The sequence below is a fragment of the Cebidichthys violaceus genome, unplaced genomic scaffold (assembly GCF_023349555.1).
Source record: "Cebidichthys violaceus isolate CVI_PGR_0920_01 unplaced genomic scaffold, fCebVio1.0.p SCAF_111, whole genome shotgun sequence".
Lineage (NCBI taxonomy): Eukaryota > Metazoa > Chordata > Actinopteri > Perciformes > Stichaeidae > Cebidichthys > Cebidichthys violaceus.
Window position 1 is genome coordinate 211,875 of NW_027176276.1, and position 25,787 is coordinate 237,661.

At 39.1% G+C, this 25,787-nt stretch overlaps 2 protein-coding genes across 2 annotated transcripts; both read left to right on the plus strand.

Annotated features, from left to right (window-relative positions):
- The first annotated feature begins 882 nt into the window (after window positions 1-882).
- LOC137868450 (oocyte zinc finger protein XlCOF8.4-like) lies at window positions 883-17,822 on the plus strand. Its single transcript, XM_068705236.1, has 7 exons — window positions 883-1,153; window positions 2,404-3,316; window positions 5,262-5,371; window positions 8,220-9,585; window positions 9,936-10,089; window positions 12,002-12,236; window positions 16,590-17,822. The coding sequence occupies exons 1-7, from the start codon at window positions 976-978 to the stop codon at window positions 17,624-17,626; spliced, it is 3,993 nt and encodes a 1,330-aa protein (XP_068561337.1). The 5' UTR covers window positions 883-975; the 3' UTR covers window positions 17,627-17,822.
- Window positions 17,823-19,365: 1,543 nt separating this feature from the next.
- Window positions 19,366-24,335, plus strand: LOC137868460 (gastrula zinc finger protein XlCGF57.1-like). Its single transcript, XM_068705249.1, has 2 exons — window positions 19,366-19,785; window positions 22,903-24,335. The coding sequence occupies exons 1-2, from the start codon at window positions 19,557-19,559 to the stop codon at window positions 24,234-24,236; spliced, it is 1,563 nt and encodes a 520-aa protein (XP_068561350.1). The 5' UTR covers window positions 19,366-19,556; the 3' UTR covers window positions 24,237-24,335.
- The last annotated feature ends 1,452 nt before the right edge of the window (window positions 24,336-25,787 follow it).

Below are 25,787 nucleotides of genomic sequence, written 5' to 3' on the forward strand. Positions count from 1 at the left end.
TGGTTAACGGAGGTTCTGGAGAAACCCCAGCTGGATTGTTCTGCCGGCCGCGGCGCACCACCTCTGTCCAGGATGGTTTGGGCCGTGGATATGCTGGCTTTGGAGTGGAGCTATGGGCCGGGGCCTTGGGCCGGCAGAATGCCGGTGTGTAAATATGAAAATGTACAATAAAATATGGTAAACAAACTAAAAAAAAGAGTAAAAAGAAGAAAGAGAAGAAAGAAAAGGAAAAATGGAGAAGAAGACAAACTAAAAAAAGAGTATGTTAAAACATGTTGTGTTCTTAAAGTGTATATTGATAGAGAAGAAAAGTTGTGCAACAGTGTGTAACTGTAAGAGCACATTTTAATGCTGTGTGTTTGAGTGTCTTAGACTAACAAATATTATTGAGAAAATATAAGTCAGTTTTTTATGTATTTATTAACCTTGATCATAGTCCATACCCGTGCACCAATGTGTTGTTTGCCAGTCGCCAATAGACCCTGAAGAAGAAGGAGAAGAAGACTTATCAGTAGAAGAAGAAGAAACAAAGAAAGGAGAAGAAGAAGAAGACTTATCGGTAGAAAGAGAAGAAGAAAAAAAGAATGAGGAAGGAGAAGAAGAAGGAGAATACATATAGATAGAAGAAGGAGAAGAGAAGAGAAGAAGAAGGACGCAGGAGAGACGCATATTAAAGACTGTAGTGGAACAAGAATTATGAACATGTATTTAATACATCTTCATAACAAACAGTTATGTTCTTCAAAGCATCTTCACTTTTCTCAACGACATTGAACTGATAACCTGAGAACTCCTTAATGCAACAGCAGGCGGCGATAACGCTCCACCTGGTTAGTATTAACACCACCGAAGAAGATTCTTATCCCGGAAGTGGTCGTTCGTGTTTACACCGCGCGAGGCTGTGCGTTCAAACAAAGATCGTGTTTAGCTTCTCTCTTCTTCTTCTTCTTCTCCTCCTCCGTGTGTGGGAGAAAGATGTCGAGACTTCAGAGTCTGAAGGTCTTCATGAACCAGCGAATGACCGCGGCGGTCGAGGAGATATTTGGACATTTTGAGAGAACGATGGCCGAGTACGAAGATGAGATGAACCGCCGCCATTTTGAACTGATCGATATGGTTTCAACACCTGAAGCAAAGCTGCGGACAGAAGCAGGTTCGTTGCTCTTTCTTTCTCCTGCTGGACTCTTACTTCCTCCAAGACAAAGAAAGACTGCTAAGCTAACGTTAGCCCAAACCGTCCTGTTAGCGAGCTAGCTAAACACTAGCTAACTGCAGAAGAGATTTTAACAAAATAAAATCATCATCTGTTAATGTTTTGATCACAAAATGATTTCATATTAATGTTACAAGTTTATTTAATGGAACCAGAACATATGACGTTATTGTATTGTGTTATATAATATATATATATATATATATATATATATATATATATATATATAATTATTATTATTGCGTGGTGTAAACATGTTTTTTATATATATATATATATATATATATATATATATATATATATATATATATATAAATAAATATAATTGAACAATATATTATATTGTGTTTTTACAAACATTGATGACTCAGAGATATACTGTTTTGTCTTCATGTATAATGCCGGTAAATCTATAACCAAACAAACTCCACAGAGATTTAACATTTTGGTTTATTGGTTTATATCAACAAACGTAGTAAGAGATAAAAACGTTTATGGGTATAAAATAATAGTAGAGCGTGATTTCTTTTTTAGATTGTGTTGTATTGAAGTACGAGTGTTTTTCTTTAACGATTTTCTTCTATAATTAAAGAAGTGATGCTTTCAGTAACTGTAAACATTTCGTTAATGTCAAATTCTGCATCTGTAAATATCAAATCAGCTGCGAAACTAAAAACTGTCGTTTTAAACTCGATAGAGGAAACTGTAAATAAACTTTTAGCTTCAGAAGTAATCGGTGAACTTATGCAGCTGTGACAAAGCGTTTCTCTTTTCCACGCGGGAAACACTTTCTTGAGGATAAATAAAGACGCATTAATCTGTAAAGAAAATCAGGTTTTTATTTGGTCTCTGGGGGTTCATTTGTTAAATGCTTTTACCAAAAAATCTAAATGCAGAACTGCAGAATTGTGTTATTTCTGTTACTAACAGATGTTGTTAAGAGACCTGAGATGTCTGATTGAACACCGTGGAGCTGTTTGATGCTCGGTGATCTGTAGAAGTTTAATAAGTCTATGTCGTGCTATCAGTGGATTAGTTGTTAACATGAAATGACAGTTTTCTAAGGTTTGTATGTATTTCATTATTTTCCACAGACGTCCAGCAGCGTTAAGTGGTGATATCAGTGGATTAGTTGTTAACATGAAATGACAGTTTTCTAAGGTGTGTATGTATTTCATTATTTTCCACAGACGTCCAGCAGTTGTTGGTGGTTAAAGAAGAGCAGCAGGAGTGGAGCTCCAGTCTGGACCAGGAGGACCCAGAGCTCCCACACATTAAAGAGGAACAACTCTGGACCGAAGAGCAGCTTCAAGGTCTGGAGGAGGCTGATATCAAGTTCTCATTCACTCCTGCGAAGAGTGAAGATGATGAAGAGGAAGCTCAGTCCTCACGGCTTCATCAAAGACAAACTAAACGGATGGAAACGGAAGCTGATGGAGAGGACTGTGGAGGACCAGAACCAGGCAGGAAATCAGATCCAGATACTAATGACAAGACTGAAGACTCTTCTGAACCCGAGACTGATGACAGTGATGACTGGAAACAGAACAAAGACCGCCAATCAGGTTCAAACTCTCGAAAAAAGGTGCTTGATGATGATGAAGAAGAAGTTCAGTCTTCTGAACCCTCTTCTGAACCCTCTTCTGATGACAGTGATGACTGGAAACAGAACAGACACCGCCAATCACGTTCAAACTCTCAGAAAAAGGTGCTTGATGATGAAGAGGAAGCTCAGTCTTCTGAACACTCTTCTGATGACAGTGATGACTGGAATCAGAATAGAGACCAACAATCGGGTTCAAACTCTAGGAAGAAGGTGCTCGATGAGAGATGTTATGCTGACAAGCACTTGTGCATCTGCACCGAGTGCGGGAAAAGATTTGCCAACAGCACGAATCTGAAGGTGCACAAGTTAATCCACACGGGACTCAAACCGTTCTGTTGCAAGCTTTGCAGTAAAAGATTTCCTCAGCAGAGAAAATTAATGCGTCACATGAAACGTCACGTACCGGAACAAACGTTCAGCTGTTCAGTTTGCGATAAAAGTTTTCGGGACAGTGGAGATGTTAAGAGACATATGGGAAGTCACACAGGAGAGGCTCTGTCTACTTCCTGAGTTATGGATTTAAACACAGTAACGTTCACAGAGGAGCAAAACCACACAGACGCACCGATCGGGCCTTTTAATGAAAAACTAAAACATGTGTTTTACTTAGTTGATCTTTGGTTTATTAGCTGACGTGAAGTGACGCTGGCAAACTGCCATTTAATACTGTGAGCAGTACTTTATCTTGAAATGTGTTAAGTTGTATATCTAACAAACCAAATGTACAGTTTGGTGCCTGTGAAATGTCATTGCTATCAATACACATTTCACATATACATCTACAACATTCCTGTTTACATTTAGGTAATTCAATTTGCAATTACTGTCTAATTTATTGTATTTAATATTTTATGTAATCTTTTTCTTTTTGAAAACATATTTAATAAGAATTGTTTTATGGAGCCTGAGATTATCGTTGTTAACGACTGCTTCTCTGTTTGTGATGTGGAGTTTTTTGCATTTTTCTGCGACCTTCGTTAATGTGAAGCCTCCATGTTACTGCAGTAGTTTCTAATTTATTTGTACTTTCAATCTTTACTTGTGGATGAGTCGATTATCTTTTTTATTGAAGGTGTTGAAACAACAGATGTTTGTGAAGTTGCTGTTAACTTTCAGGAGAAACTTGAGCTCATTCACAGAAAAAAGAGTTTCCATCTTGTTATTTGTATTAAAAGGAGTCTTATAAACTTTATTTTAATTGTATTTTTACTGTTTTTCTTGTTCATAATATGCTTTTTGGACGATTCATTTTTATTAATTAATTTCCAAAGCATTGCATATTAATGTGTGCACTTCTGAACAAGATACATTTATGATAATTACAAGTATTAACATTAAAATGTTAAAATACACACAGGACTGAAAATGAGCTGCAGTACATTTTAATATCCACCAGATTCACAGTGCTGCTGAATTCATGTCCTATCATATATATTCATATATATTGTTGCAAAGATGGTGCTAAATGTAACTTTTTGATTCTATAATAGATACAAATGATTTCTTTTAAACTCCAAAACACAGCGTAAAATATCCAAGCTGTGATTTTGTATCAAAAACTTTTGACAGTTGGAGATTCCTGTAAGAATTTAATTTTTCAGCAATTGGATGTCAAAAACTTCTGTTCTGTTTAGAAATCCCCTCGTTGTCAATATACCTAAAGTATATTCCATTAAATACTAAATATACTCCTTAATATTTTAGGAATGAAATAGGGTAGGACACAAAAAAATTTAAAGAAAATCTCTGCTTTTAGCCAAATCGTTTGACTGATTCTGAAAATGTTCTCACATGTATTCACATTTATACTTAAACAGTTAAGTGGGTTATTTAAGATTTAATCTGATGGGGAAAAAAACACATGGAAAAAAAATATATATATATATATCAAAGACAAAGTTGGTTTTAAACTCACAATCTGCTCCATGTGTTGGATGATTTAAATGTTTGAATACAGTGAATTTTAGTGTTATATTTGGTTTATTCAGTGACTGTATTTGAGCTAATTATTTGGCTAAAAACTTTTAAAAAATCATATAGTGAGTGATAATTATAATAATTAATTGATCCTACATTGTTTTTTCGATTTACACGTGATGTGCGTTACAAATTAAAACAAACAAAACAGAAGGACGTGTAGCGGTTTTTATTCTGAGCTTTAGGTGATTAGAGGCTGTGTAATATTTAAATATAACAGAATAATATCCAACATCCGTTAAATGAGGAAATAAAACTGAGAGGGAAGAAGCAGAAGAGAAACAAAAATCTTGGTAACCGACTTCTGTTGTCAGTTTTTTTATTTTTTACATTTTTAGGGAACTGCAGCTGAAAATGATTCCTCTTTTCTGAAAGAGAGATGTACTAGTTACAGTGTTTCTACCATGAGAAGCGTTGAAATACTTTTATTTTGAAACCTGTCCCCCCCCCCTCCCGGAAGTAAAGAAAGCAGAGAGGCGCGCCGTTAGCTGAGCCAGTCGGGTTCGGTATTTATCGATGTGATCAGAACACAGGAGCGATGGATGAACCGATGGATGTCGTTTTAAACCCCGCAGGTTGGTTTGTATTCCTCCTCTCGCCTGGACACGTTTCGGGAAGTCTGTGCTAAGCTAACGTTAGCTAACCACCCGTTAGCCTGTTAGCCGCAGCTAGCTCTTGTATACGAAACACTGTTTTCCTGTTTCCCTCCAGACAGACACATATGGAATAACAGACCTGTGGTAATACAGTGAAAACGACCTGTACAGCAAGGACACAAATATTACCGTCACGTGTTTGACATTTTAAAATGATGACTTAATTAGCGGTCAAATCACATTTAAACCTAACTTTAATTAGATTAATATTTAACTAAAGCCACAGAGGTCAGAAGATGTGTTCGGATTATGAAGCCGGCTGATTCTTATTATTACTATTTATAGATATTGGGCTGTATGAATACAATTTAATTAATTATATGCTTAATTAAAGGACATTTAATCAAATTCTACTCCTTTCACTCCTTTCCCACAACGTTATAGTGGAGGCTGTGACTTTAACGACATCAATACCCCCCCCCCCCCCCCCCCCCCCCCCCCCCCCTTTTTTTTTTTTTAAAAAAGGCCACTTAGTATCTTAGGGGAACTGATGTTATTAATTAAATATTTAAAATAATCCATAACTCCCAAAGCAGAATACATCTGTTTTATATGGCGTGCATCCATCCTGTGGATATTTATTTTTTTACCAATAACTAGGTCATTTTTTTTTTTCTTCCATTGTGTGTATTCTGAAGCTCTGTGACTCGAGGTACATGACTGGCTTTGCTCATAGGTTCTTCATCTTAAAAATATATATTTTATAAGACAGACTTTGTTTATGGACTCGTCATCCTGGTTAATGATTTTCTCATTCCTGGGAAATTTTATTGTACAAAAATGAAAGTATATGAAAGTGAAACCTTGTTTTAGTGTATTTTATGTAACGAATTTCTTTCTTATTTTTAAAACCATAAGTCATGAAATATAAGAATGTAATGAAACCTTTTAAGCACAATATAATAATCTGATTTACAAGCAAAGCCTCAGTCCTACATATTTGATCTGTATGCACCTGCTCCTATTGCTCTATTTCAGGGGTATTCAATTCAAATTCCAAAAAGTCCAGATTGAGAAAATCTCCTCAGGCAAAAGTCCGGAACATTACAATAATATCTAACTTGCGCTATTTAGTGCCATATATATATATATATATATATATATATATATATATATATATATATATATATATATATATATATATATATATTCAAGAACCTTAGTAGTAGTAACAACGTCTCTGTGTTGTCAACAACTGTCAAATCAAATAAAGAAAGTACACATCAATTATATTTTAACAATTATTATTCTTAGTTTTCAAATTTAATTGGATGGATTATAAATAATACTCATTTCAAGTAAAATAAGGGCTGGATTAAAGAATAACTGACAACAGAAAGCTTTTGAAAAATGTGCATCTTAAAATAAATTACTTAATTTTAGAAAAATTAATTTCACTGAATTGTTCTGCAGCTTTAAATTCAGTTCATTCAGGTGTGAAGTGATGTCAATCAAAAAAGCCATGATATTATATTTTTCTCAACTTCTAGCAAGATAAATGCCCGTTTCTGCCATTTAAAAAAAAGAATAGTCACTTAGAAAAACAAAGGCTTTTTTTGAGGGGGGGGGGTACTTTTGGTGCATCCATCTGTAACCATAACACTGAACAGATGTTTGACATATAAATGGATTTTGCTTAGTACAATCCCATGTGAAACAGCAAGCAATTGAAATATGTCATCTGTTGTAAAGCCATTAAAGTTGTCTTCAATGTACTCACTATCCATTTATATGTCAAATGTAGAGTAACCAGTGAAGAGCTGCTTCTATGACTGTTGTGTTAAAGTATCTCATAATTTCCTGAGTACTGGAAACTGATCAGATGTTCTCTTTTTGCCAGCAGGAAAAAAAGCAAAAAAAAAAAGCCTATTTTATTTTTTTAAGTGTTTTTTTTCTTTCCTTTTTTTTTTTAATGCGGAAACGGGCTTCCATACAGATGTGAGTGGGTACATTTGCTCAAAAAAGTTATGCTTTGTCTCGTAGTGGCATGTCACATTACTGCATTTAACCTGGTGCTCCAGGTTAAATAAACACAAGTCTTTTACCCAGGAGGCCGCTGTTTGTGTCTAGGATGTCTATAACGCCAAAAAAAGCAGCTGATTAACTTTTCAACAGTGGTGTGTTTTTTAATATTTTGTCACGCCCATTTATATTGACCAGGGTATGCCGATAAAGACATCCACAAAGTCTTTTGAGAAACACCGATTACGTCATTTGGTTATTCTGTTGTTATTTTTCTTGATTTACACACAAATGGACATGCATCGAATGACATCCCAGCTCAGCATGACCCAAGCAGATAGGGGTTCGGTGCCTTGCTCAAGGGTGCCTCGGCAGCCGCCAGTCCACACTCCGTTCCTGGTCAGTCTGGGATTTGAACCCGCTACCTTCCGGTAGCTAAACCAAGTCCATATATATTAAGTGGATGCAGCCACTGTAACATCACCCATTGGTTTGTGGACTGCGGTTTGAAGCCTTCAGTTGGAATTTTGCTTTAAGACGTCGGTGTCAGATGTGTCAGGGACAGGATGTTAGTTTCCACTCATTACAGGCAGAGTTTCTTTTCAAAATAAACTTCCGTCTTCACAGGAAGTTAGGTTTAGACAACGAAACCTCTTGGTTAGGTTGGAAAAAAGTCACGTGACAAAATGTCAACGTTTACTTATAGTTCCGCGCTGGACACAAACAACCATCTACTGGACGAACTGTTTGCGTAAGATAACTTAGACACTCAGAGTTAATGGCTGTTTGTTTGTTTGTCTTTCAGCTTTTACTTCAGACATCCACAAATGGATTGTTATTAAAGAAGAGCAGCAGGAGTGGAGCTCCAGTCTGGACCAGGAGGACCCAGAACCCCCACACATTAAAGAGGACCAGAAGGAACTCTGCACCAGTCAGGAGGGAGAGCAGCTTCAAGGTCTGGAGGAGGCTGATATCAAGTTCTCATTCACTCCTGTGAAGAGTGAAGATGATGAAGAGGAAGCTCAGTACTCACAGCTTCATCAAAGACAAACTGAACAGATGAAAACAGAAGCTGATGGAGAGGACTGTGGAGGACCAGAACCAGACAGGAACTCGGATCCAGAGAGACATTCAGAACCAGATACTGATGATAAGACTGGAGATTCTTCTGAACCTGAGACTGATGACAGTGATGATTGGAAGGAGACCAGAGAACGTCAGTCAGGTGGCCGTGAGGCAAATCTGATGACTCATAAGAAAACTCAGACAGGAAAGAAACCATTTGGTTGCTCGGTTTGTGGTAAAAGTTTTTCCCAGCGTTATTACGTAAAGACGCACATGACATGTCATTCGGGAGAGAAACCATTCAGTTGTTCAGTTTGTGGTAGAGGTTTTTCTCAAAAAACACATTTAACGAAACACATGATATATCATTCAGGTGAGAAGTCATTTAGTTGCTCTGTGTGCAGCAAAAGATATGCACAAAAGGGGTATCTGTTATACCACATGACTGTGCACACGGGGGAGAAACGGGTAACATGTGAGGTTTGTGACAAAAGGTTTACTTGGCACTATCAGCTCAAAAAACACAATTGCGTTGGTGAGTCCTCACGGATGCAACAAAACCAAACTGAGGAGAGCAGAGAGACGGACCGTCTAGCCAGCAGCTCAACTGTTCCTGCTGAAGTGGGATTTAATGACACTGACTTTGACACCTCTGAACCTGAGACTGGAGTCAGTGATGATGATTTGAAGGTGACCAGAGAACCTCAGTCAGGTTTAAACTCTTTAAAAAATGACGAAGCCACCGTCAGCGATTCGCAATGTAGCGCTAGTGAGAAACCATTTCGCTGCTCTGAGTGTGGGAAAGGATTTGACCTTAAGGGTTCTCTGAAGAGACACATGAGGTGTCACACGGGAGAAAAACCTTTCAGCTGCTCAGTGTGTGAGAAGTCGTTTGGGTGGAGAGGGAGTTTACAGGTTCACATGAGGAATCACACGGGAGAGAAGCCGTTCAGCTGCTCGGCGTGCGGTAAAGGTTTTAGCCGCAAGGCCAATCTGAAGAAACACATGAGGACTCACACAGGAGAGAAACCATTTAGTTGCTCCATTTGCGGTAAAAACTTCCAGCGCAAGGACCACATAGTTCGTCACATGGTAACCCATACAGAGTAGAAATCATTCAGCTGCAGCTGATGGAGAGGAATATGGATAGAGTTGGGTACGTTCACGCTTGAACTGATACTTGTACTTGATACCTGTTATCGGTATGCTTTGCTTTCTCTGTAATAACAAAAAAAAATGTTTCCGTTGTAAAAATGAGTCCAAACTTCTCATTTTCACCATTATTTATTTAAAACAAGAAACGCTCATGTTATATGGATTACGGCGCCCCCTGTGGACTAAAGTGGTAGTGTTTCAGAGCACCAGAGTCCTTTTAGAAAACCTAATTTTACTGCAGCAGGGTCTGACAGTCTGCCTCTATTACTTAAGGTTCTCCCGTTGCCTCCCTTCCCTCCAGCGGAGTCCAGCAATGCGTCCTGGGTCTCCAGCAGCGTGGTGTTGGTGTTGGCTCCCATCGATCAGAAGCTCTTCTCCTGGAGGAGGAGGAGGAGGAGGAGGAGACGCTGCTGCCGGGAGCTGAGCTCTCCTCCTCCCTCAGGAGCTCTGGATCTGTCCATGGTCTCTGGTCATATAGAGGATCAGGACGAAACTGAGATCCCTGTCGTGTTTGCTTGGAGGAAACACATGGGAGACGTGTTGCCTTGGCCAACTTTGCATTACAAATCACTGAGTGTTGTCTACATTGAGTTTTGAAGTGTTACCACATCTCCAACCGCTTTCAGCTCGCCGTGACTCACAGAAATGAACTGAGAAGGGGAATATTTTTAGGATCATTGTAATCAATGAGGCAGGCGGAGATTAATTCAAATATAGGCCTAAACTATGGTTTTATGTTTCACTTTTAGATGGTTAATTTATGTCAGAGGCTGCAGTTTAACTTTTATTCAAACAAGACTATTTCATCTATTTTTTTTTTGTGTAATGTGTTACTGATGCATTCTGGTCAGATTTAATTATTTTCTTTATAAAACCATATTTCAGCTTCAAATAATATTTTTTGAAAAAGCGGTGTGTCAAATCATCAAGCTGAATATCAGAAAATGGTTTGTTGCCAAGCACGTTTGCACATTCAAGGAATTTGGCTTGGTGTTTGGTGCGTGACCCCTAAACACAGTGCAATAGTAAAAGGAATAATTTATCATTTATGGCTATTTAAAAAATATGGTATATTATGAGCAGGTTAAGTTGTCAACCCTGTATGCGCAACGACTAGAGAGACGCTATACAAAACTAAGTCCATTCATCACGGTCCCTTAAAAGGATACATTTTGTACGTTTATGTGGTGATACGTTGATGTTTTGACTGATTGATCTGATTTTATATGATGTGATGTACTTTTATGTGCTTTAAATATTCTGTTTATTGATCTGTTTTGGGGCATATTTACAGCACAGAAAAAAAAACTGCCCCTTTTTTTTCTTTTTTCATTTTTAAATATTCGTGATTGTTTATTGAAATGTGGTGAGAGATGAGGAGCCCTCTCTGTGTACAGATCTCCACAGGTTAGACTGTCTAATATAAGAATGAACATTAACTCCACCTCTCTTTCTTTGGTTTGAAACTGAAAGGTAAGGGGGTGAAAAAAAATACGATAATCTGTAGAATTTGGTTTGCTGTTTTCTCAGAGCTCTGAAAATCTAATAAAATATGTTTCTGTCTTCAAACTGAGTTGGTTGAATAAGTAAGAAGTGTTTCTAGCAATGTAATGCTTGTCTATTTTGCTGTGACATTCCACTTCCTGTAGCTTCTCCTAGTGCCTTAAGAGCCTCATTTGTGTAATTAATAAAATGCTGCTGGTTATAAGAGATAAAATGTATCCAAACAACGTTTTTTTGTTTGGTGATATCCAAGAAAATGATGGATTTGAGGCCCTACTTTTACCTCATTTCTTGCTTTAAACCCTTGAGGGATTCCTCTGGTTTGCATGCACCCGAAACCAAATCTTTATAAAGTTTAACTTCTGTTTAAATAAAGATTGAAAAAATAAATATAATTTAACATTTAATTTAATGCAACTCCATGACAACTGAGCCATAGATTTCCTGAGGAAAACAAACGTATTAATTGGAACTTGTTGATAAAACTATTGAAGCTTTTTAAATGCATTCTTAAAAAGATGTATTTGTGCCATTTAACTTCCTGCGTGTGTTTAAGCTCGTTATTTTGATAACGCCTCTGGACTTTTATTTTGAAGCTCAGCAACGAATCTTCCCCGGAAGTTCTATCCTTTACTGTGGCCAACGTCACACACTTTACACAACATGGCGCCGAACGTTGTTAGAAACAGCAGCGTCTCTTTGTTGCGTTGATAAAGTATCAGTTAGCTCCATCAGTACTGATCCATCAGAGTCTCTGTATGTCTGGATCAACATGTCTGAATGGACTTTTAGCTGTTCACCTTTTTTCCTGGATGTTTTTCCTCTGACTCATCTCCCGGTAGCCTACAAAGCTATTGAAGTTAGCTTAGCATGCTAGCTGGAAACGGACCAGTGTCACATGTGAAAATGTCTAAAGTCCAAATGCTGAGATGTTTAGTCAACCAGCGACTAACTGCGGCTGCTGAAGAGATATTTGGTGTGTTTGAAAGAACGATAGCAGAGTACGAGGAGGAACTTTGTCGTTCAAAAGAGGAGAACGAGCGACAACGGAAACTACTGGACGCTGTTTTCAACCCTCAGCTTCGGTTACACAGAGCAGGTTGGTTCTCTTCACTCTTCCATCACTGTTTCCTCTGTTTCTACTGAGAATACACCGGAAGTAACAGAAACAGTTACGTCCTGTTAGATCCGATCTGTAGGCTACTTGTAGTTCTGATTTATTCATGTTGTGTTTGTAAATATTCATTCATGTGTAAATGTGCGTGTTTCTGCTATTGTCTGCTATTCTTTGTTCTTTTTATGTCGTGTTGATGTGAGTTTATATAAATAAGCTTTGTTATTATCAGTCACTCAAGATATGTTTTTAGATTAAACCTTCATTGCACAACATGCGACTAATAACCAACAATCTAGCATTAAGTATCACAATTACACATGAAAATAGGATTTTCTACAAAACGTGATTGTTGTCAAAACTAATGGCATGTCCACACTACTACGTTTACACTTAATCTTTTACTACGTTTACACTGAGCGTCCACACTACTACCTGCACAGTGTAGAGTATCGTTAACATAGGATGAATGTCTGGAGTCTTTAATATAAAACATAAGCGATGTGAGATAGCTGAATCACAAGATGATCTGTGTGGATCACAGCTGACAGTCATCTGTACGCTGTGTTTGAGCTCAGTATATTTATGTTACATATATATATATTAATGCTGGGCAACGATTACAATTTTTAATCGCATTGTTATGCGCAAAGTTCAATAATGAATAGCAGTTATATTTCTACTATCTGTGCTCAGTGTGTGACTTTATTTAAACGTTCCACTGCTGTGCAACATGAATACAATGTTCCACACGTTTCATCAACATGTGTGTCTTCTGTCTTCATGACAGTCAGAGCATGTGAACGCAGCTCCCACTGTTCATCAACATAATGCACCGTAACTCAGAGGTGACGACGGTTACCCGGCGATGTCCGGTAGTCTCCGGTGAGAGACGGCCGATGTGCGTTGTGACTCCGTCTCTTTTGTAGTCCTCTCCTCTTCATAGACTCGTGTGTTCTTCTGGTGACGGTGCGTCTGGAGGGAGGCTCCTACGTGACGTCATTCATGATCCTAATAACGTTCCTCAGACCCACGTCTTCTCAACACTAGTCGTCCTGCAGTTTGTATCTCTCCACTTCTCTGTGGCGTCTGTTAGCTCGTCTTTAGTTTATCTCTACTTCTCCACACGCTGCATCAACGTAGTGATGAAGACTCCTCCACACGCTGCATCAACGTAGTGATGAAGACTCGTACTAAGGGACCCAAAATGTGCCAACAGATCATCCCCCCAAACTGTGACACCATCGCCGGCAGCAGCCTGAACCGTTGATAGGATCAGGATGGATCCATGCTCTCATGTTGTTTACATTTTTTTCACAAATCCATCCATTGTCTCCTGCTTATCCGGTGCCGGCTCAGCAGGGTATTCCAGGCGTCCGCTCCCGAGCAACATTGTCCAGCTTTTGATGGGGGGCCCAGCGAGGAGCTAGACAAGATATATAATCTCTGGTGTTCTAGGTCTTAACCCGGGCCGATTGGACATATCCTCAACTCCTTCGCTTGGGGCAGCGACTCACTCCCAAAAAGGAGGGCACAATCCACCGGTTTCCGGGCAGAGAACCTCAGACTTGGAGGTACTGGCTCTCATCCCAGCCGATTCACACTGGGCTGCAAACCGCCCCAGTGCATGCTGACAGTCACAGTCTGATGGAGTCAACAGAACCGCATCATCTAAAAAGAGCAACATTTATCCAAGCTGTAGCTTCCTGTTGTTGGCCCCCAGGAGTGGCGGCTGTAGCCCATCTGCTTCAAGGTCTAACATGTTGATAATTGTATAGGAGCAGGTGTACCTAATAAAGTGGTATGAGAGAGACGAAGGCCGTTGGTTTCTCCAGAACTTGAGTCAAAGAAAGAATGGAGTAGATAGTCGGGTAGAACAAGAACTATATGTGTTTAAGTATTTGTTCACCAAAATGCACTGTGTTATCCCACCGGTCACTTTTGTTACTCATTCTATGACCACACTGAACAGAGTTGAGTCATTGCAAATGAATATCCCAATACTAGAAACCTTAAAGATGATGTCTACAAATGTCTTCATGTTAAGATACTTTAGTTTCTTTCTGTTTGGGAGCTTTGATGCAGCCTCTCGTCATAATGCAGCAAAGAAGTAAACCACTCTGGTCATGTGACCATGTAGACTAGTCATGTGACTGCATGTTTCTCATTGACACCCTTTATTATTTCAATATTTGCTGGAAATGGATTGATTCATCATCCAGTAACATTTTTAGAGCCTTACAACTGAAAGATTTTTTTTACGGTCACTATTGTGACCGATGGGATTTAGCTGCAAATGTATTTTGCCGATTTTTTTAACTTTTATTACCAATCGAGCCAAACTCCATTTAAAAAAACCAAGCATAGAAAATATTTTTTGTTTGTCGTCTTATAAACAGACCTGACAAAGCATGAATTCAGACTTCGTATAAATCACCATTATTATGTAGTTATTTCGGCATCTTTTTAAAAAAATCAGTTTGGAATTCACAGAGCGGCACTGGATGATATTATGACAGCGTAGGGTTTCTCAAAGTCTCTGGGACTTTAACATGTACTTGCAGCAATATTGGTAATTCCAGCCATGATTGATGAAACATTGTCTACACGGAGATCAGCCGCTCCTCCTCTCCGGCGCGTCTAGCTTTGCTAAAGACGCTAGCAGAGCTATCGAGCTTCTTGTGCAGCCGGCCGGAGGGACTGTGAGGAATTTTAAGTTTTAAAGCATTCCTAGTGCTGGATATTATGTGTCACAGTGTGTTTACTTAGGAAGTGTTAAACCAAGGAGTGTGGTCATTGAATGTATATTGAGTGTCTGTGATGGGGGTTTGAGGAATGCCAGGAGGTGTAAATCTGCGGGGGAAGTGGGTAGTTCACAGAGGTGTCTGCCCAGGACAATGGGTCAGGATCCAAGGAGGAGCCCATTGGACTTCAGCCAATCATGGAGCTGATCGATAGGTTGAGGAATGTAACTCTGGGGGGGCAAAGGAGCTGTTTGTCCCCTGAGAGAATCAGACTTCCTTCGTACCATGGGGCAGATACATCTATCTGTCCTGTGGTATGAACGGGGTCTCATATTTCTTGAAATATTTGACTATCGGTAGTGTAATTTGGTTTGTGATTGTTTTGGCTTCTGTTAACAATATTAAATACTTTTGATTTTGACCTGGACCTGCTGACTCCTGCCCTGCTTGCTGATGGAACAAAGAGTGCAAAGGGGGGGGGGGCTGCTGCTTCTTCTCCTCAGTGGCCTTCTTCTCCACTATGGCCTTCTTCCTCTCTGTTTGAGAAATTTCTGAACATTACAGGACGTTCTCCATTATTATTACATATTTAAACAAATCCGTAACCTCAGTCCAATATCCGACACATGAATAACAGAACCAGATAACAATAGTGAATCGGTCCCATCTCTCTGATTTATTGGTTATAATAATTGAGGTCAACCCTACAGAGTAGTTCTTTGTTCTGGTTTCAGACATGCTTTGTTTACATTCTGTGTCATTGCAGTACAAGTAAGGGACAAGTTGTGTGGCGGCGTCAAACATTCATATATATTGATACATTGAATTATTACCGAGTTATCCTGGGGGTTCTGCACGGCTTCTTCATGGATTAATTCAACTCCTATTTTTATTTATATTCTAATTGTTTTTCTACATTACATCTCCATGTCACTGTTGATAATTGTGTGTTGAAGCACAGTATAATTACAGATATAAACACATAAATATTTATTATGCTTCATGACAACAATCAGAACACATAAAGCATTTTGTGGTGACTTATGAGGTCAAGTATCGTAATACTACATGATTGAGGGTCATTTACTAACTTTTTATTACGGGTTATAATGTATTATGATTCCCGTATTTGGTATACATTAGAATCTTAGAATATTTTTATAATAAATTATAATATATTGTATATTATAAAATTATATTTTACTCTAAGTGGTCATTGCTTCAAGGGAAGTTAAAAATGTGTTTTTGTTTTGTGTGTTCTTGCATAGATTTTCACTTTCACTGAATACAATAGAATTGAATCCATATTTATATAGAGATGTTGTCCCTAAAGTTAACTTTCAAATAGACGTCATTAATTCAACAGGAAGTTCAGAATCAGCGTTCAGACTAAGAAGAATTTAAATAAACTCACAAAACCACAATCTTACATTTACCTGCAAAAGTATTTTGGTTCCATTTCCGTTCAGATCAGATCACTAATAATTATATTTCTTCTTCTCTGTTTATGCCGATACATCTGATTGGTTGCACGCATTATTATTGGTTTAAGTTTACTATTGTTCAGAAACGTGTCTGTACTTCTGTCCTGCAGACGTCCAGCAGCTGTTGGTGGTTAAAGAAGAGCAGCAGGAGTGGAGCTCCAGTCTGGACCAGGAGGATCCAGAGCCTCCACACATTAAAGAGGAACAGGAGGAACTCTGGACCAGTCAGGAGGGAGAGCAGCTTCAAGGGCTGGAGGAGGCTGATATCAAGTTCTCATTCACTCCTGTGAAGAGTGAAGATGATGAAGAGGAGGCTCAGTCCTCACAGCTTCATCAAAGACAAACTGAACAGATGGAAACAGAATCTGATGCAGAGGACTGTGGAGGACCAGAATCAGACAGGAACTCAGATCCAGATACACATTTACAACTATCTAATAGTGACAAGGCCTCACAATGTTACAAACAAGAAACTGAAGTCTGTGATGATTGGAATGAGACCAGTGAACCTCAGTCGGGTTTAAACTTTATGAAAAATAACGAATGTAATTCTTCTGAGAAACAATTTCGCTGCTGTGAGTGCGGTAAACAATTTAACCAGAACTCAAATCTTAAGACGCACATGAGAACTCACACAGGAGAAAAACCTTTCAGTTGCTCAGTTTGTGGTAAAAGATTCGGTCAGAAGGCACATCTGCAGAACCATTTGAAGTGTCATACGGGAGAAAAACCGTACAGCTGTTCATTTTGTAATAAATGTTTTGCCCGCAGTGAACATTTACAGTTACACATGAGGACCCACACAGGGGAGAAACCATTCAGCTGCAACGTTTGTGGCAAAAGATTCACATGGCTTGGTCAGTTCAAAAGCCACAAGTGTGGTGGTGAATCCTCACAGCTTCATGAACTCTGGACCAGTCAGGGGGGAGAGCAGCTTCAAGGTCTGGAGGAGTTTCATACCACCAAGTTCCCATTCCCTCCTGCCCCTGCGAGGAGTGAAGATGATGAGCAGAGGCCTCAGTCCTCGCAGCTTCATAGAAGACACGGAGAGGACTGTGGAGGACCAGGACCGATCAGGAACTCAGATCCAGATAGTCTTGGGTCACACGGATTGACATATAACTCATTCATTGGACAGTTCTGGTGATGTTGCCGTGTTGTTAAATTATGTCTTCAATTTACTAGAAATTTAAAGGAAACTCCATAAAAGGGAGAAACAGATTGAGGTAAAGACTTTGTCAGTTAGTAATTAGCATTAATTATTACAGGTAAAAGTCCTGCATTGAAAATGTTCCTTCAGTCAAAGTATATAAATATGTATGTATTAAAAGTATTAAAATGTCCTGTGTGACTTTTATATATTATATCATTGGATTATTATTGTGTCATATCATGCAAAAGCAGGATTTTACTGTTGTAGTTTGCAGTGAGAAATGGTGTCACAATTATCCAGAGCCCAAAGTGACACCATCACTATATTCCATTATTACTTATACGTTCATGTTGTTAAAAAGAAAAAGCAGCATCTTCACATTGGTGAAGCTGGAACTATGAAATATTTTTACAAGTGCTGTGCAAGTTAATGCGTTATTACCGCGTTAACGCATTCCAGCGTGTGGCGGAGTCTTCATCACTACGTTGGTGCAGCGTGTGGAGGAGTCTTCATCACTACGTTGATGCAGCGCGTGGAGGAGTCTTCATCACTACGTTGATGCAGCGTGTGGAGGAGTCTTCATCACTACGTTGATGCAGAGTGTGGAGAAGTAGAGATAAACTAAAGACAAGCTAACAGACGCCACAGAGAAGTGGAGAGATACAAACTGCAGGACGACTTGTGCTGAGAAGACGTCGGTCTGAGGAACGTTCTCAGGATCATGAATGACGTCACGTAGGAGCCTCCCTCCAGACGCACCGTCACCAGAAGAACACACGAGTCTATGAAGAGGAGAGTACTACAAAAGAGGCGGAGTCACAACGCGCACCGGCCGTCTCTCACCGGAGACTACCGGACATCGCCGGGTAACCGTCGTCACCTCTGAGTTACGGTGCATTATGTTGATGAACAGTGGGAGCTGCGTTCACATGCTCTGACTGTATGAAGACAGAAGACACACATTCTGATGAAACGTGTGGAACATTGTATTCATGTTGCACAGCAGTGGAACGTTTAAATAAACACACACTGAGCACAGATAGTAGAAATATAACTGATACTGTGTGAAGAATACTGCTGTTAAAAAGAACCTGATCTGTTTAAAGTGATTCAAACCAAATGTTATTGTACTTTTGTTCATACAGCAGTACAAGTGCGTAATACACTGCTTTTGAATTAATTATTGAACTTTGCACATGATTTTCTGCGACTAATCGTGATTGATCGCAGAAAATCATGCGATTAATTGCGATTAAAAATTGTGATCGTTGCCCAGCACTATTTTTTACATATAAAATGACTGACTATCAAAATAGTTTGCAATTAATGTTTTGTCAGCCGGCAAATTGATTAATCACCCAATAGGTCCAGCTGTACTTGTATAAACTGTTGGTGGTTTTAATTTGTAACAAAACATATCTCATAAACTCCTCATATTTGGGACAAGAACTATATTTGTACAGAAGTGAATGTGATAAAGCTACAGTGTTAAATGTTGCTTCAGTGAAGTCTGTATATCAAATCTGTAATGTGAACTCTTTTATTGTAGCTCAGCAGCATGACAGTTGGATATTGGTTAAATGTATTTAGTTTGATGTTATTAATTTTAAAAAGTCATAAATATAGTGTGATCGATGTGTAAAAAGACGTGTCAGTAAAAACCTGGATGTTTTATTTTGACGGGGAAGAGAACCCGGAAGTGTTCTTCACTGTGGCTGACTGATAATAAAATGGCGTCTAGCTCGTGAAGGAGTTGTTGCGTTGATAAAGTATCAGTTATCTCCATCAGTACTGATCCATCAGAGTCTCTGTATGTCTGGATCAACATGTCTGAATGGACTTTTAGCTGTTCACCTTTTTTCCTGGATGTTTTTCCTCTGACTCATCTCCCGGTAGCCTACAAAGCTATTGAAGTTAGCTTAGCATGCTAGCTGGAAACGGACCAGTGTCACATGTGAAAATGTCTAAAGTCCAAATGCTGAGATGTTTAGTCAACCAGCGACTAACTGCGGCTGCTGAAGAGATATTTGGTGTGTTTGAAAGAACGATAGCAGAGTACGAGGAGGAACTTTGTCGTTCAAAAGAGGAGAACGAGCGACAACGGAAACTACTGGACGCTGTTTTCAACCCTCAGCTTCGGTTACACAGAGCAGGTTGGTTCTCTTCACTCTTCCATCACTGTTTCCTCTGTTTCTACCGAGAATACACCGGAAGTAACAGAAACAGTTACGTCCTGTTAGATCCGATCTGTAGGCTACTTGTAGTTCTGATTTATTCATGTTGTGTTTGTAAATATTCATTCATGTGTAAATGTGCGTGTTTCTGCTATTGTCTGCTATTCTTTGTTCTTTTTATATCTTTTACTACGTTTACACTGAGCGTCCACACTAAGCCGGAGTTTTACAGAACCAAAAACAAATAAGTTTGAAAACTCTGGTGTGTTTTTTTTAATATATATATATATATATATATATATATATATATATATATATATATATATATATATATAAATATAAATAGAGCTGAAAATACATCTTTCTGTGTACCAGCTGGATAGTCTAATACATACGTCACATATTGATGACTCAGCGGACAAACTGCATCAAAACTGCTTCAAACAGTATTTGTGTTGCACACAGTCACTAAGAGGAGAACACACTGAACTGAAATACACTTTCCACAACTTCATTTGAAGATAAAATACTGTATTCTTTCCTTCTTGTGTCTCTGACCACTCTTAACATGTAGATGCCATAAACATCATATGAAACTAAGTGCATTCAGTAAAGTTGTCTGTCACTGTGGCTGGGTCGTTCCCATTCATTCCTCCAGGTTCACTTTCCAGTACTCCGTGATGTTACTTCCTGTACGGCTCTCGTGGTGTCGTGATGTGGTGTGACGTAGTCGTCACTTTGGACTCGGTGGTCTAGTCGTCTAACATCGTACGTCAGACCTACTCTCTCTGCAGGGGGAGCGATGTTTACACACGTTTCTTCAGCTCTTCGTGAATCCTGGGCACTGCACTCATCATCCATACATACATCCATCATGTGAAGGCGAATCGGCATCACAACACGCTGCTCGACAGTATGCAGCCGTTTCCTTGCGAGACGCCGTGTTGTGATATCGGCTGGATCATGTGACAGGCCGGGGGGTCACTGACCTTAGCTTAGAAGGAATCAGACAGCGACATCTAGTTTTACAGGAGCGGAGGAGGAGGTTGTTTGACACACAGGGATTCATGGCAATTTAAAGGGCATTTTAAATCAGTTGAAAACAGGATTAAAAGAGGTTTCTGTATTAATTGTCTCTTATTCCTACGAATTGTTTATTGCTTGCAAACGAGAGTCTCTGGGTATGCCTTGGGAAGATACACATGAGACTGAAGAACTATTGGTAGCATTGCAATTATACTTGAATGTCATTCTATGTTACAAACTGGAGCTTCTCAGCAAGGTCAGAACACCGGCTACGGCACTTCAGACCTCTTTCAAGGATGCTGTTTCTCATAACACTCAGTACTTCTCAACCTGGCTCTGTGCGAGCATGGCTGCCCAAATATTTCTTGAAATAACACACTCACACTCTTCACTGGGGTGGAGCAATGTTGAAAATATGATCTAAATGTGAGATTTAGACCAAAATTGCAATTCCAATATTAGAGGGAATGATCATTTTTACATCATTATTTTCATTGAAAAACATATTTGATTTTTTTTCCTGGGATCTGTAACAAACAAATATGTTCTGTTAAGTTTGTAGAATATGATGAGTCGGCCCGGACATCTCTGCAGAACCACAGTCATTTAAAACCCTTTTTTGATGCACTTTAATAAATCATTACTTGTTTCTTGACTTAATCATTTGTTTGATGAATTGTGCAGCCCAGTCTTCATTTGGCAACTGTTGATATGCAAATTAGATATTTTTACACAACGTCTAACTCTCACAGACACACAGAGAGAAGCAGGCTTTTATCTTTCCATGATCATTATTATTTTCAGTCAACAGTCACCCTTAGGTTATGCTTCATTATGTTTTAGCAGCAACAAGCACATGAGCATTTTAACAAGAACAACTCCCCCAAAGAGAAACTTTGTCTCACAGCCAATTAAAACACATGTCAGTTTTTAGTTTGTTGGCGGGCTGTGTATTTTATACCTGGGCCTTTAGTGCTGTCCTACTACGATTGAACCGCCTCCTAATAACCTCTTAATGACACCACAGCTACGGTTTATTGATTGTTTCATGTCAAATTTAAGCTCCTACAAAAACTGCAGAGTGCAGATACATGAATACGCGCATGACGGGATGCTGCGTTATTAACGGACAATGCATATAGTCTAAATCAATTCACCAAAATGGCGGCGCTAAGTTAAAGTTAACTTTAACACTTTAACTTTAACACTTTGCGTGGAGTATATAGACTTCTTTAAAGACAAAGTCCATTTTCCTTTCTTTGTTAATAAAGAGTTTAATGACGCGGTTGTACAGTACATCCGTGCGTTTCAGTTCCAGTAAGAGGTCCTTCTAGATTCATGGACGCCAGGGATGACGGTCTAACCTCCCCAGTTGTATTTCTTGAATACGTTTTAAGGGGTTTGAGGGCTGAAAATGTCCGCTCGACAGAGGCAGTAGATACTGGGATTGTCACCGCCCAACATGTCACACTAGCCCACTGACCAATCACGTACTTATAGGCCAGTTAGAAGGCTCTGACATGTCAAAAAATACGCCCAACATGTCAAACTAAAAATCTAATTGGTTGAAGACTATGACAATCAACAACATCGTCCCCATTTACTTAAACTGTAAAGGGTTTCACTTGTAATTTTGAAGGCCTCCAGGCAGATTTTTTTTTACCTAGAGACCGCATAGGAGCGAAATCTGATTGGACAAAAGCTTTACTTAAAACGAGCTGTGCTAGAAGCAGCATTGCAGCACTGGAAGCAGAGCAACTGAGGAAGACAGTAGCTTGGCAATGAGATAATGAGCTCATGGGGAAAAAAATACACTAAAATACATGTAGTGTATTTATGAAAAATAATTAAATTATAAAATAGTTAGAACTTTGTGATTCAGTCTAGGCCAGCAGAGAAGGCTTTGCTGCCCCTGACGGCCCACCACTGAGTTTGAATAAGGTCTGAATATGTCCAACAAAATGTGTAACATGTCTCCCCAAATTATAGGAAAGTAGTGATATCAGTGGATTAGTTGTTAACATGAAATTACAATTTTCTAAGGTGTATGCATTTCATTATTTTCCACAGACGTCCAGCAGCTGTTGGTGGTTAAAGAAGAGGTTCCCCCTGAACAGCAGGAGTGGAGCTCCAGTCTGGACAAGGAGGACCCAGAGCCCCCACACATTAAAGAGGAACAGGAGGAACTCTGGACCAGTCAGGAGGGAGAGCAGCTTCAAGGTCTGGAGGAGGCTGATATCAAGTTCTCATTCACTTCTTTGAAGAGTGAAGACGATGAAGAGGAAGTTCAGTCCTCACAGCTTCATAAAAGACAAACTGAAAAGATGGAATCAGAAGCTGATGGAGAGGACTTTGGAGGACCAGAACCAGACAGGAACTCAGATCCAGATAGACATGCAGAACCAGATACTGATGAGAAGACTGGAGACTCTTCTGAACCTGAGACTGAACACAGTGATGATTGGAACAAGACCAAAGAACCTCAGTCAGGTTTAATCTCTCTGAATAATGATGAAGTTTCTGTCGGCGATTTAAGGTGTAGTGCTGGTGAGAAACCACTAAGCTGCTCTGAATGTGGGGAAATATTTTGCTTCAAGGGAGAATTGAAGAAACACATGAGAATCCACACAAGAGAGAAAGCTTTCAACTGCTCAGAGTGTGATAAATGTTTCACTACAAGTGGAAATCTGAAGAAACATATGAGGTGTCACACAGGAGAGAAACCGTTCAGCTGTTCAGTTTGTAAGACAACTTTTGCACAGAAGGGAAGTTTACAGAGACACATGGTAACTCACACAAGAGAGAAAGCTTTCAGCTGCTCAGTCTGTAAGAAATCTTTATCACAGAAGGGACATTTACAGAGACACATGATAACTCACACAGGAGAGAAACCTTTCAGCTGCTCAGAGTGTGGTAAATGTTTTACTGACAGTGGAAGTCTGAAGACCCACATTAGAATCCATACAGGAGAGAAACCTTTCAGCTGTTCAGTTTGTAAGAAAACTTTTCAACACGGTGGAAGCATACAGAGACACATGTTAACTCACACAGGAGAGAAATGTTTCAGCTGCTCAGTCTGTAAGAAATCTTTTGCACAGAGGGGACATTTGCAGACACACATGAGATTTCACAAAGGAGAGAAACCTTTCAAATGCTCAGAGTGTGGTAAAGGTTTCACTGACAGGGGAGATCTGAAGAAACACATGAGAGTCCACACAGGAGAGAAACCTTTCAGCTGCTCAGTCTGTAATGCATCTTTTTCACAAAGTGGAGCTTTACAGAAACACATGAGAGTCCACACAGGAGGGCAACCTTTGAGCTGCTCAGTTTGTGATAAGAAATTTGTGTGTAATGCAGAACTGAAGGTGCACATGGTAAGTCACAGAGGAGAGGACCCCCTTTAGTTGTTCTGTTTTTAAATTTGGCATTAATCCCACTCCCTCACTTGTAAACAACACCCTGAGATGCTTGAACTCCCTCACTTGGGGCAGGGACTCATTTCCAAGTTGAAGGGCGCTATCCACAGATTTCCATCAGAGAACCATGGCCTCGGACTCGGAGCTACTGACTCATCCTGACCGCTTCCCACTGGGCTGACAAAGTGTGGTCATGGTCCCTGGTCCTAAGCAGGAAAAATTCCACCAAAGAAACTCGACCACTACGAGGTGATCAAAAGTAAGAGGCTTTTGTCTGGGCAGAGGATGGTCATACTGTGTTTCTAACCTTGATTGTTTTGTTTAAAGTTTAACTGTACTAGTTACTAGTGTTATTGTGTATTTTACGGCCCACCAAGTCCTGTTCAGTGTTGTGTAACATAACTGTTGTCGCTGTCGTTGCTATAATAGTGTTAGTTAAGTTGTGCCCATGGTGCTTGGAAGATTTTTTTTCTGAATAAAAAGAAAGATTAAATTGTTTGTTTCAATGATTTTTATTAGTTGTTCACTGTTACGTCTTGTGGGTGAACACGTTTAAACATGTGAACACAGATCCACAATTCAGTGTTAAAAATACACTTTCATGGATCATAAAAAACAGTGTCGGATATTTAACTTTATTAAAGAGTTAAAATAGCAACACTATCCAAAGTGTAAATTCAACTCAGAACCGGTGAGAATTATATAAATATAAATATAGTGTTAATTTCAACACGATCCGAATTTAATTCACACTTCCAATTTTGCTGTTTGGTTATTGGTCCCTGATCCCAGGGTGGTGCCCCTTAATTATTAATAGTTGTTAATAATACAATTGATATTCACAATTTTATTAATGTCAATAATGAAATGTGTACTTGCTAATAACCAAACCCTCTCATGCCAGATCCCAACAAAGCTTTAGAGTGTTATTTTTACTGTTAAAAAGTTTGCTGTTTATCTTTAATTATTAGGGGCTATTTCTAACACTGCAGGTCGTCTTGTGTCATATGACAATAGATGCATAGATTAAATAGATACTGCATAGATTTAGCTAAACATCTCCTTGTGTAAATTCATCTATTCTGCATGTTTAGGAGCAGAATTGCAGAAAAATACCGGAAGGCAATTGGTAAGTGACATTCTTTTCTGCAAGTATGTGTTTTCATTTGTTACATTTTATAATTTCTATTTTCTATTGTTATTATTCCTCACACACCTTTTTACTTTAACCACCAGGTGTGTCTGTTGTTCCTCTTGTATATTGTTTTTCATGGTTTTGTTAAAATGTGTTGTTGTGATTTAGGTTAGATGTTTTACTTGGTTATTTTTGTAGCCCTTGACTAGTAATGTGCATCCTTAACCAAGTACATACTGTAATGTCATGTTGTATCTGTCTGTATTTGAATAAAAGGAAATAAACCACACAGTTCAGTTTTACATTGCTGAGGGAGCAGAGGTGTAGAAAATGATCAGACGGAAATAATTGGTGATATTTTGTCTTCTACAGAAACAAATAAATGTTAGAAAACAATCACTTGA

Excerpts from the sequence above, each read along its gene's own strand:
- LOC137868450 (XM_068705236.1), top strand. The coding sequence starts at position 976 with ATGTCGAGACTTCAGAGTCTGAAGGTCTTCATGAACCAGCGAATGACC. Across the intron at positions 1,154-2,403 it reads AAAGCTGCGGACAGAAGCAG|ACGTCCAGCAGTTGTTGGTG; the intron begins GTTCGTTGCTCT and ends TATTTTCCACAG. Across the intron at positions 3,317-5,261 it reads AGTCACACAGGAGAGGCTCT|AAAGCAGAGAGGCGCGCCGT; the intron begins GTCTACTTCCTG and ends CCGGAAGTAAAG.
- LOC137868460 (XM_068705249.1), top strand. The coding sequence starts at position 19,557 with ATGCTAGCTGGAAACGGACCAGTGTCACATGTGAAAATGTCTAAAGTC. Across the intron at positions 19,786-22,902 it reads GCTTCGGTTACACAGAGCAG|ACGTCCAGCAGCTGTTGGTG; the intron begins GTTGGTTCTCTT and ends TATTTTCCACAG.